This window comes from Dipodomys merriami, unplaced genomic scaffold, assembly GCF_024711535.1.
Source record: "Dipodomys merriami isolate MVZ:Mamm:240054 unplaced genomic scaffold, mDipMer1.0.p SCAF_1, whole genome shotgun sequence".
Classification (NCBI taxonomy): domain Eukaryota; kingdom Metazoa; phylum Chordata; class Mammalia; order Rodentia; family Heteromyidae; genus Dipodomys; species Dipodomys merriami.
This window is the reverse complement of record NW_027202270.1, coordinates 48,553,911-48,566,217: the sequence shown is the minus strand read 5'-3', so window position 1 is coordinate 48,566,217 and position 12,307 is coordinate 48,553,911. Positions and strand designations below refer to the sequence as shown.

At 32.5% G+C, this 12,307-nt stretch overlaps 1 protein-coding gene across 2 annotated transcripts in view; it reads right to left on the bottom strand.

The window, feature by feature from the left end:
- Positions 1-12,307, bottom strand: part of Scn7a (sodium voltage-gated channel alpha subunit 7) — a 68,408-nt gene that overhangs the window by 42,349 nt on the left and 13,752 nt on the right. Inside the window, exons 2-7 of one of the 2 annotated variants that reach the window (XM_070021619.1) lie at positions 9,716-9,948; positions 7,059-7,306; positions 6,520-6,637; positions 5,893-5,983; positions 4,593-4,721; positions 2,793-2,884 (exon numbers count right to left, since the gene is read on the bottom strand). In XM_070021619.1, coding sequence (XP_069877720.1) covers positions 2,793-2,884; positions 4,593-4,721; positions 5,893-5,983; positions 6,520-6,637; positions 7,059-7,292 — 664 coding nt within the window. In that variant the 5' untranslated portion in view covers positions 7,293-7,306; positions 9,716-9,948. The remainder of the gene's footprint in view (positions 1-2,792; positions 2,885-4,592; positions 4,722-5,892; positions 5,984-6,519; positions 6,638-7,058; positions 7,307-9,715; positions 9,949-12,307) is intronic. The other variant, XM_070021612.1, reaches the window with a different exon arrangement.

The following is a 12,307-nucleotide window of genomic DNA, read 5'->3' as shown; positions in this document are numbered from 1 at the left end:
TTTGGATAAAATAGAAATTTCAGTAAAGCCAAACTCGTGGCAAAACTCTCCCATGACAAATGCATTCCATCGATATCAGCAGATCTATGTCACATAAAGTCAAACCTCTATCTAGGTCAAACAAATATGTGAATAGAAGTCAAACTTTGAAGTTTCTCTATGATTTCTAATTTATAATGTCCAAATGAAATAGTTAAGATAGTTAAAACATGTTGTTTTTTTCTCTTTGACTCTTCAAAGCAATCTATTGTTTCCTGGTACTACTTGTCATACTAACCATTAGTGTTGATAAACAAAAGCAAACAAAACAAGTTATAAAGCCAGATGGTTGAAAAGTTCAACAAGACATCTTGAAGTTGCAGTATCCTACACTATTCTTTATAAGAATTTGATGTCTAGAGATTATTAAGTAAACATTGTGACAAAATGTTAATGATTCAGAATAAGAATAATACAACTGAACTGTAGGCAAACTATACCAGAGTTCTTACTAAAAATCCAAGTATATAACTGGATTTAATTGTCAAATAATAGACTAAATTCTGAAAACAGACAATAAACAAAAAAGTAAAAACATAAAGTAATTGTGTATCTTAGATGATACTATTGTTAATATTTCATTGCATAAATTTCTTTTTCACATATTTTTACTTTTCTTCCTTTTTTCTATACCTTCCCTCTTGTCCTTCCTCCCTCCCTCCTTCCCTCCCTCCCTTCCTTTTTTTCTTCCTTCCTTCCTTCCTTCCTTTCTTCCTTCCTTCCTTCCTTCCTTCCTTCCTTCCTTCCTTCCTTCCTTCCTTCTTTCCTTCCTTCCTTCCTTCCTTCTTTCATTCCTTTTTGTCTTCCTTCCTTCCTACATTTTCATCTTTCCTTCTTCTATTTCCCTTGCTCTCCTATTTTGTCGTCTGTGAATATTTAAGACATTAACTATAGCAATATATGAGAAAATATAGCTGCTTTCTGATATTGAGCAATTTGTCAATATATTTACACCTGTTTATATATTTATAACAAAATATACCTCTTTCATCTATTGTTAGAATTGCATCTTTCTTTTACTTTTAGTTACTTTTTGCAGAACTCAGAGCTTCATGATTTCTTTTTTCTTTTTTTGTACATTTTTTATTTTGAAAATGCTGTACAGAGGGGTTACAGTTACATGAGCAAGGTAATGAGTACATTTCCTATCAAGCATTGTTGCCTCCTCCTTTGTTTTGAACTTCATGATTTCTTGAGCCACAACTTCTCTAGGCTTCCTTTACACCATGTATTTTTTTCTTTTTTCTCATTTCATATTCATTAGGGTATTGAAATTAGCATCATATTTTCATCTTAAAACTATGGTATTTGCCTATTTTATTGTCTTCTTTTGCTCTTCTTCTTGAAAGAGTCTGAGTTTTCTTTTATTGAGACTGTAAAACAATTTCTTTTCCTTGTTCTTTTCCTATGCACATCTTCTAATAAGAGTAATAATGACATTCTTAAAATAATGTGTTTCTCTATGTTATTTACAAAGTATTTTTATATTATAGTCCCAATTTCTGGCATGTACTTGTTTATTCTCCTTTGAAGAAAAAAGCAAGTGGTGTTTATCAGCCTGTTTGGTCTCACTCTAGGTGTATCTCCTTATATTAACTTCACTGGATTTCATTTATACTCTTTACATCTGGTCCTAAAACAATGTTGTATGTGTTTCAAGAGCAAGTTTATCCTCTCAGATTTTCAGGGCATGGAAAGGAGTTACAGCAGGAGCTACTTTTCCCCAAGTTACTGATAATTCACTGGATTTGGTCAATCTCCCAAACTGCAGAGCATTACTGCTAAACACATTTGTTGAGATGTTAATTCAAAGTCCTAAAATTTAATCTGCTTAATGCATCTAATACAGTTTTTAAAGATATTAATATGCTATGAATCCATTTCTACATTCTCTATCTGTTTTTCCCAGCCTGAATTCCAGCTACATACTTGGTATCTCTACTTTTCTCTATCATTTTCCATGCTGAGAAACTTGCTTAAAGGCCTTGTTTTGGTGTCAATACATTCATTGTTTTGTGCAGTCATTTCAAACTACTTCTAAATTACAACAGCCTAAAGACTCTCAATAAAGTTGTTTTCCTGATTTTCATTTCCAATACTGGGGATTGGAACTCAGGATCTTGTACTTGCTAGGTAGGTGTCTATGACTTGGATCACATCCCTAGCCTTTATCTGTTTTTAATGTTTGGGAACAATAAAATAGATATTAGATGTTGGGATGCATGAGCCAGGAAAGAATGTTGTACCAAGTGCTCCACAACTTTTGTTACTATGAATACAGCTTTCTGCTTCATTTGTGAAACATCTGATCTTTGTAGCATTGCATCTGACTCAAGCACTGAACACAAGGACATTTGCTTTATTATTTTGTTCATTTCACTATATTGCTTGATACAATGAGGAGAGCAATGAGAAAAAATAGATACCTGTTCATACTATTTCTCTAAAATTCCAAAGGAACATTTTATAATTTCATATTTAATATGTAAAATAAATCATTAACAACGAAAGCATAACTGAATAATTTATATTTGGGATAGCAAAACTATTGAATCCACACAACATAAATAACCATCAATGACTTTTTCTTGCCATTCCTACCTTGACATTAAAAGAATCAAGTGATTCATAGGTTCAAAGTAGAAACATTCTATAATTTTACATTTTCTCTGAGAAACAAGAGAGTTCAAATGAGAAGAGTACATGGAACCATCTAAAATAATGAGGAGAAGAAATCTAATGCCACTTCTTACCTTGGTTTAAAGGAATAACTTTCAAAATTCTCAAACTTCTTATAGTTTTAAACAACGGAGTGTGGTTTGGAAATGAGTACCTGGTCATAAGTCTGCGGAAGTAAATTTGAGTTATTTAGAAGTCATATTGAAACTATGCTACTAATCTTTGGCTTTCAGGACTCTTAAAAGTTTTTTTTAAATTGTATATCTAAATATTTTCCTTCACAGAACTGGCTACTAATCAGTTAGTTAATAATCTACAACGTGAATACATAAATGTACAACACTCGATACTCTAAATTCATTACCAAATATGGTATCTTATGTTCATAACATTTTGTTGTTTATGAAAACAATAAAATATTATTGAAAATATGGTTAATATTTTAAAGGAAAACAGTACCTGAGTTTTATTAAGAATGAAGTTCATCTAACATATTTTCTCTTTAATTAGTGATGGCAATGCCAGTACTCTATGCCTATGGTTCCTGACTCAAAATGTAAGATCCATACATATTAGATATGTGACAAAGGACATTTGCCTACTCTTTCTTTCTACAATTGCCTCAATTGCCTCTGTAAAACAGAGATATTACTTCTCAACTCTGAGGCTTTTACTGTGAAGTTCTTAGAGTAAGCATAGAGAGGCACAATAAATGCTAAGTGTTAGTTAAATTACCTTAAGTGTTAACTGGAGGACCCATGAACAGAACTAATAGTAGTAATCGTAGAAAACAGTAACAATAATTACAATGGCATTAGCCTTTTTTTTCTTTTAATTGGTTGTGGGGCTTTAATTCTGGGCCTGTGCACTGTCTCTCAGCTCTTCAGCTCAAGGCTAGAGCTCTACCACTTAAGCCACAATGCCACTTCCAGTTTTCTGGTGGTTTATTGGAGATAAGAGTCTCACAAACTTTCCTGTGTGGGCTGGCTTTGAACTGCCATCCTCAGATCTCAGCCTCCCGAGGAGCTAGGATTACAGGCATGAGCCACTGGCGCCCAATGCATTAGCTATTTTTAAGTAGTCATACTATGGCAGTCATTGCCTACACTGTTTTAAAAGAGTATTTTTTTAAATAATATAAAAATGTACAGGGTATCTTTTAAAATTATTTTAACAAGAATTTTATATCACTAGTCATTTCCACATATAAAACAGAATACAAAAGGGAAGTACTGAAATAGTAAGCATGAAGTAATTGTTTCATGTGACAGTACATAGAATGTGTTTTTAAAATACCTTAATTGGATACTTATATCATCGTAAGAGTATAGCTTAATGAAAGGTTTATTAAGAACTGAGAGCAAAATATAAAGGATCCACAGCTAGAGATTTAGGGAATTTTTCACTTAAAAAGAGAACTTCAAGACAAAAACCGGAATATATTCCTTTCATTTTTATCTCATATTTTAAAGTTTATAAACAACTTCCTGAGATTCTATATGAATATCACTTATGAAATAATTATTAATCTTTGAAGTTTTACAAGCAGAAATCTTTGTAGATTTTTTTTTTTTTTTTTTTTTTTTTTTTTTTGTCGGTCGTGGGGCTTGAACTCTGGGCCTGGGCGCTGTCCCTCAGCTCTTCAGCTCAAGGCGAGGGCTCTACCACTTGAGCTATAGCGCCACTTCCGGTTTTCTGGTGGTTTATTGGAGATAGGAGTCACACGGTCTCTCCTGCCCTGGCTGGCTTTGAACCGCGATCCTCAGATCTCAGCCTCCTGAGTAGCTAGGATTACAGGCGTGAGCCACCAGCGCCCGGCTTTGTAGATATTTTTAACAAAAGAGTAAGATGTTGCAACTTGAAGAAATACCCACTCAAATGAAGTTACACTGAAATCCAGCCAGTTCCATAGATCTCCAAGGAAAGAAAAAGGTCCTGCCCAAACACCCCTGGCAATGATTTTTATGAGTATTTCAAATGTGTAAATTCCAAGCAAAGAATTCCTGCAGAAAAAAACATAATTTCAGATAAACATTAAAAGTGAGAACAATATATTGTCAACACTAAAATACTATGTGTTAGTAATTATTTAGTATTTGAAAATAAGTCATTAAAAGGATTTAAAAAATGTCTGTTTGGTAGGCCAAAGTAACAAATCATCAACATATCAGGCAATGATAAAAATACAAGGGCCAAGGAATCTGAGCTTAGAGCTTTAGACAGGACAAATGCTATCAAAATGTCCTCACTCTGAAGTGAGATCCTTTCAGTTTTATTTGCTTAAGCATATCATGTGTCCATTTTGCTCCACATGGGAATTACACAATAATTGATAAAAGGGAAATTCAAGGTCTAACTTTATGGATACACAAAGAATTTGGTGACTCAGTATCAAAGTAGCCTCTCAAAGTCAACTAATTTTAAGAATCATTAAAGCTCAGGAGTTAACTTCAAGAAAGCCTTCTTTTCTAGAAAACTCAATGGGCCTTTCCATTGCTGTAGTTTAATGAAAGTCTTAGGAAAGAGAAGAGAAGGAGATTAGAACTCTAATGGTTTCTTAATTGATAATATTTTAATGAATAAGACTGATTTGAGTTAGAAGAATTCAGGTATGTGATCGCAAAGATTGAGAGTTGAGAGACTAAGGTGTTAAATGAATCAGCAACTAGGTTTGAAATAAAACCCCACTGGAAGATTTCTTTGACCTCTACAGTTAGCTGAAGACTCTTAAGTTAGTTGACTCTATGAAGAGCTAGAAGTATTTGAATTGTGACGAGGGCTTAAGAGCACATCCTTATGAACCCAGAACTTAGAAGACTGAAGCAGGGGAACACAATTAGGACAGCCCGTACTACATAGCAAGACCTGACTCAAAAAAAAATAAAAGAAAAAAGTGAGAGAGTATCTACGAATGGATTGAAGGAAAATTAAAATTAATGAATTGACATAGACTTACGAGTTTTATAGATTTCTTTGGGGAAAATTCATTTACTATACCTATATAAATGATGTTTTATATTCCAGAGATATATAATCACATGTGAAGTATACATAAATATAAAATTACATGATATTGTAATATGTAACACATTATGTAATTTTATGCTATTAAAATCTTAAAAACTAAAGTATAATTGGAGATGATATTAAACGTAATAAAATTATACAACTTACTCTATTGTTAGAACCCATTTTGGTGGGCTACTCAAGGTCATAATCATACCATCAGTGAGAACACTGATCAAAATTAACAACTGGAAAAAGGTAGGTTATAGTTAAGGAGATAAAAAGGTCATAAAAACATTAGACAACTAAATTTTGGTCAGATTTATATAAATACAAATAACAAACATTTTCATAACTTATTTTATGATTTTCATTGATAAATCATGGAATTAATATTTGTTAAATGTACTTTTTTTGGTGGGAGGTCTGGTCGTGGGGCCTGAACTCTTGGCCTGGGCGCTGTCCCTCAGCTCTTCAGCTTAAGGCTAGCGCTCTACCACTTGAGCCACAGCGCCACTTCCAGCTTTTTTCTTTTTCCTTATGTGGTGCTGAGGAATCGAACCCAGGGCCTCAGGCATGCAAGGCAAGCGCTATACCACTGAGCCACCTTCCCAGCCCTGTTAAATGTACTTTTAAACATACAATACATTCTATCTATTCCAACTCCATGGTAATTTGAGTGAGATACCAATGAGAAAGCAAACATCTCTGCACTAAGAATTCAGTAACACAACAGTTGAATCTGGAATTGGCCCCATTTTTAACACAGAGGACAAACCCATCATAAAGGATATGGATGTACCAAGACCTTAACACTGGTTCCTCGGATAACATTGAAAGGAGAAAGTGTGCACAAGATGGAAGATGCATTGAATCTGAAGATTGTTCTCTTTTTATTTAATACAATGAAAGTCTATAAGAAGCAAACGAATAATCATTAATAATATCAACAATAATTTTGTATCAAATAAATCCAACCTCTATGGTAATAGCCAATAAAATAATAGTAGTATTAATAATAAAAAGATGGAACAGGAATTTATTCTAGACACTTTGCTGGTTTAAAATTAAGAACCTCAAATGACTAGTTAATGTCCATAATGCAAGTAGTCTATAGTAAGGTGTACCAGTATATAAGGTAAAAAGTAAAATAACCAAAACAAGGTATACAGTCAGTCTGATGTCAATTTTGATAGAAATCTGAAATGTATTCCCCAAATAAAGTATCTTATTCTTAATATAGTAGCCATTCACTTTTTGTTTCTTATCTCAATTACACTTATGCATGTTTGAAAAATAACAATGTATTCATAATAATTTCCACTAGTTCTCACATTTCTTTTTACATAGTAATAAGGGTCCACATCTTCCAGAGGCACTGACATCATTCCTTGGGAAAGATTTCCATAAGTAAATGGAAGCTTTTTGCCAACTTCCAAGTCTGGATTTGGTTCTAACTCTTCCTCCTCGTGGTCGTCATGGTGCTTCTTAGCCATACGTTGTTTTATCAGATCAAGAGACTCTCTAGTGAAAGGGACAAGGCCCTTTGGTTTTGGCGACACCAACATTTCCAATTTTGTACCTATAAGAAATTAATTTTCTTCAGTTTAATGTAAAAGATGGGCTTTTAAAGAAAATATAAGTAATATCACACAAGGTTAGAATAAAAAGAAAATAGAGTACTCATTATCTTGCCCATGTAATTGCAACCCCTCTGTACAGTATTTTCACAATAAAAAAATAAATAAATTAAAAAAAGAAAATAGAAGCCAATGTCTAAATAAGTACATTTGAGGAACATCATTCTGAATTTTGTAAATAAAAATATTATTCTGAGTTTAACTGTATTTAATGTTCTACCTTATAATTTTATGCTAGTTCAATTCACTTGCTCATTGCTTGAAAGTTTTGTTTATCTGAACTTTGGCTTTCAAGTTTTCTACTGTAACAAAAGAGGTCAAAGGATGTGTTATCTTTAGTTTGATCAAATACAATTACTCTATGAGTTGTTCATTTGTAACTGTTTTTCTCTAAACAATCTTTGTTGTATACATTTACTCCATTCTTATTTTTTATTTGTATATTTTGGGTTATATCCTTTGGTTAAATTTAGTATGTGTCATTTTGTCTTTAGCAGTGCTGATGATCAAACAAAGGGCCTGACACATGCTTCGAAAGTATTCTCCCACAGAACTATAAAGTATTCTCCCACAGAGCTGTATTATCAGGAATATGGGAAAATTTTAACCCAAGTTTTAACTTTGATACTTTTTAAAGTTTTACCTTTCTTTCTTTGTTATACTCAACTTTAGTTTCTATCTCTGTATGAATATTTATCATAGGAAGACTGTTCAAATTTCAAACTTTTGCTAATGTTCTGAGAAAACCAGGTTACCTATTACCTATTAAACTTGCATCTCTTTTGTCAGCCATAAAACTGGATTTCCTTTCTTATTTAAAAAAGACAGAAAATTTAAAATATGGGCAAAAAGTCAAGTAAATAAAAAATCAATTGGCTTATAAATAGGTGCAAATTTAATGTTTCTGAGTGTGATAAGATTTTGTAGTGTAGAATAGTAGAGCAAATTTAACAGAAAAATATAAAATATATAAGACTTGGAAATTTAGACTACATAGGTAAAATAGAGAAGGGATATGCTTTTGTGGCAGAGATAAAATGTCTGGGAAATCCTACTTAACTTTAATTACAATACAAATACTACCTATCATGTTCTGCCAAGAAAGGTAATATAATCTTAACCTATACTGACAGAAGTTGGAGGAGGAAATCTACTTGGTGCTAGATCATGAGCATGTACATATACTGGAATTTCATAAATTGGGACCAGAATATTGAGCTTAATAAAATGACAGGTAGCGCTAAGTTGAGGTATAATATTTATAATAGCCAGAACAACAACCAAAAAATGATATAAGAGGAAATTTACTGTTTCAAAGTGTTTGAGTGATTGCCACATGGAAAAGAAATTAGATTCTCTTCTTAGTCACAAAAAAATGAATGACAATCAGTGACTTGAAGGCAGGACCCATTTGGTTTGAGATAAGAGAAACTCTCATTAGCTTTCAAAATATTAAATATGTTGATTTGAGTATTAAATCATTCTCTTAACTAGCAATGGGAAGTATGAACTCATGGATTGTTCATTGACATGATTGCAGTGGATACAAGCATTCATTGTTTATATCAGTAGCCTGTAATTAGGAGCTTTCCAATGTTAAAGTCCTTGTATTGAGTTAGTTGCACAGTACCATAGGATCTAAAAATTAGAAGTAAAGCATTGGTGAAATTGTGCGGTAGTGATTTAATAAAATTTTCCCCACAGAAGGAAGTGTTATATATTTTTTTTATTGTGCATTTTTTTTGTTTTCTTGATGTAAAGTCTCATGAAGCTGCATAGGCTGGGCCTGATCTCCCAGTCCTAATTTGTAGAGTGGTCGGGACTTTAGGAGACAACCACCAAATTTGTCCTTCACATAATTCTTGTTTCTGTTAATTCTACATAGCCATTATGAAGACTAACACACATTGTGAAGCTTAGGCATGTTAAAAATATTGTTATTAAAAGCAGATTTAAAGAATGGTTTTAAACTTATTGCAGAGATGATCCCTTTAATGGAAGCAGTCTGTCGTTCCTCGAAACTTCAAGATTCAAAGATTCAAGTTTTCAGTGTATCACTTCATTGAATAGTCTAAATATAATCTACCTTAACTTTCCCTGTTTCCACGCCACCCTTTGATGCTTGTTATTCACTAGCTATGAGACCTCAATAACATCACCTGAGATTAATTTTCTTCATGTGTATCATTTAAAATCATTTATATATTTCAAGATGCTGTAAAGAATAATTCAGACAATACAGAAATCCTGGACCACAGTACTACCTTCCTCAAAACTCATTTTCACTCCCAACCACATTCATTTATTCCAGATAACTCTTTCTGTGATATTTTGATGTTGAATAAAATTACCCCGAATTGTTGACTTAATGGTTAGCAGTCATTTGTTTTCCATAACACAGCAAAGCAATGCAAGCATTTATCAAATGAAACTGGCACACATCTGACGTTTAGATGGCTGAGTGCAGACTATAAATTATTAATCATTAAGTCATAATTCAGTAAAAGCCTTTCTTGAGGGAATTTATATAATATGGTCCAGGCACTATGCTTTCCGGAGAGCTATCTTAATACAGCATTAAAACCTGAAAAACACAGAAAGATTAATAGTTAATCTGTCCATTAGAGTGATTTTCCAAAGAACTGAATAGAAAAAGTAAGCTTTTGTCAATAATTATACTCACTTCATACTTGGACTTGAACATATCCAGTTTTAGCAATATTTTATATTGTTAACTGAAGTGAAAGACATTTATCTTGGAAATCAGTTGGAAATTGTAGAACCAGCAGACAGTTGGGCTGAATTCTCAGAGAAAAGAAATTATCCTCCCCAAATTTCAGATTGGAATATGAGCCGACATTTATCATTAAATTCTGATAGTTATTATTGCCACTCTTTCTGAGTAGCTATCATTTCTACGGCATAAAAGTAGATATTTTGAATTGTATTTTCTCATTTTTTCACATAATATTCTTGCGATTTTTATTTGGTTTATTAGGGGACAGGGTTTGCTCAGTGTCTTAACTTCTTCATCATTGTACAGCTAGTTCAATCATGAAAATAAATTCAAACCCATTTGTGTTTAATCTAAATTTATATACCTTTAGAAAATATCACAAAATGAATGCAAACAATAGTTTTTATAAAAAGTGTGAGCAATTGATATTTCGATGTCAACTGGATCAAGAACTTGGCCTACCAACTAAGTTAATGCTAGGTGATATTGTCTAGAAATTTTCTTTATGTGATTGGTACCAGAGTAAAATAATTTCTACTTTGTAAAATAGAAGATAATTAGCATATTGAGCACCAATTTGGACATTACAATATACTAGCTAAAATGCTAGGCCACTATCTAGATTGAGCACACTTGTATGGATCGTAGTAGCAGACTCCTGCATAAGAACTAACAGAGTGAGCCAAACAACACAAAAAATAACTAGCTGCTCATTCGTCTTGAAATGATATGACTTTGGCCAAGCCAATCAAATCATTTAGCTCATTTGAACTTAGATCTAAAGAGATAAAGTAAGAGAGGTAGAGAATCTGTTTTTGTAAGAAGCAGACACTTAGCAGCAGCTTGCAATACTTTCTGGGAGAAAGTGTTGAGGGATTATGGGTGTTGCTCCAGTAGTCACTATTAATATCCACTCTACTGGCTTTGCCATTTGATAGATGTTGTTGTCTGAGCTGAAACTTAGTCCCTCTCAGACTTAAACAATATAAAGTTGTGTTTTAATTTATCCCATAGTGTTGATATTCTTTGCCATTGCACATAACCTGAAGCATTAGCCAATTATACAGTCTACAAAAATTTGAGTTTATTTTAGATTGGAAAATTTCAGGTTAATTGGTGACCAACATAGGATGGCTTGTAGAAAATGCATTTTCCACTGGCATTTTACCAGTGGTGGGTGGGGTGGGGCATTATTTCCTGTCAGTCATGTTAAAGTTTAGCCCCTAAATGACACATTTTCTCTTGCTACAATTTCCATAGAATTTGACAATGCCATATAGCTCAAATGGGTTTGGTTTTACTTTTCTTGTACAGCATGTTGTAGTCCTAGAATTCTCTGCATTCTGGCTGTGCTGGTGGAGGGGGCGTTGGTAGACTGAGCTTTGTTTTGTACTCTGGGAGGCCTTTATAGAATGATTCAGAACTAGATCGTTCCCATCATCCTTCTTCATATATGTGTCTCTGTCCAAATGCATTGTTAAAAATAGAAGTAAGTGTTGACAAGAAATAATCTATCTCCTAACAGCTTTATTATTTAAAAAAAATTCTTCATAGTTTATTTCTAACTTTATAAAAAGATTGAGTTTTTGTAAAAGTTTATGACATCTGGGTTATATCACTGAGTGTCATTCATAAAGACAATGTGCAAATGGAAAAATTCTAGTTCAAAGGTCAGGAAAGCAAGACTTATTTGGTTTCAGATGTGTGAGATACATTTAACCATTTCAAAGCAAAGAGTTAGAGATTAAGTTAAAATATGTATTTTTACGTTGAATATATATTACATATTAATATACACATAAAATATGTTTATATATAAAATATATTTATATATAAATAGGAATTTATATGCATCTTTATGGTAAATGGATAAAGAGTTGTATGGATGCATATAATAGCTTTAACTAACAGATAATGAAGTATTTGCAAAATTTTTGAGATTTGGGATTATGATTTCAAGGGCAACCCATTTCATAACACCTATCATTTAACATTTTTTAAAAAGTACCCTTATAAAAAATTTTACTTTTTAAAAAGTACCCTTAAGGGAGGGGGTACACATTACCTTACTTATGTAACTGTATCCCCTCTGACATCATCGTTAAAATAAAATTACATTTAAAAAATTTAAAAATTTAAAAATGTTTGAAAAAATGAAAAAAACAAAATAAAAAGTAACCTTGACTAGATACATACATACTTATAT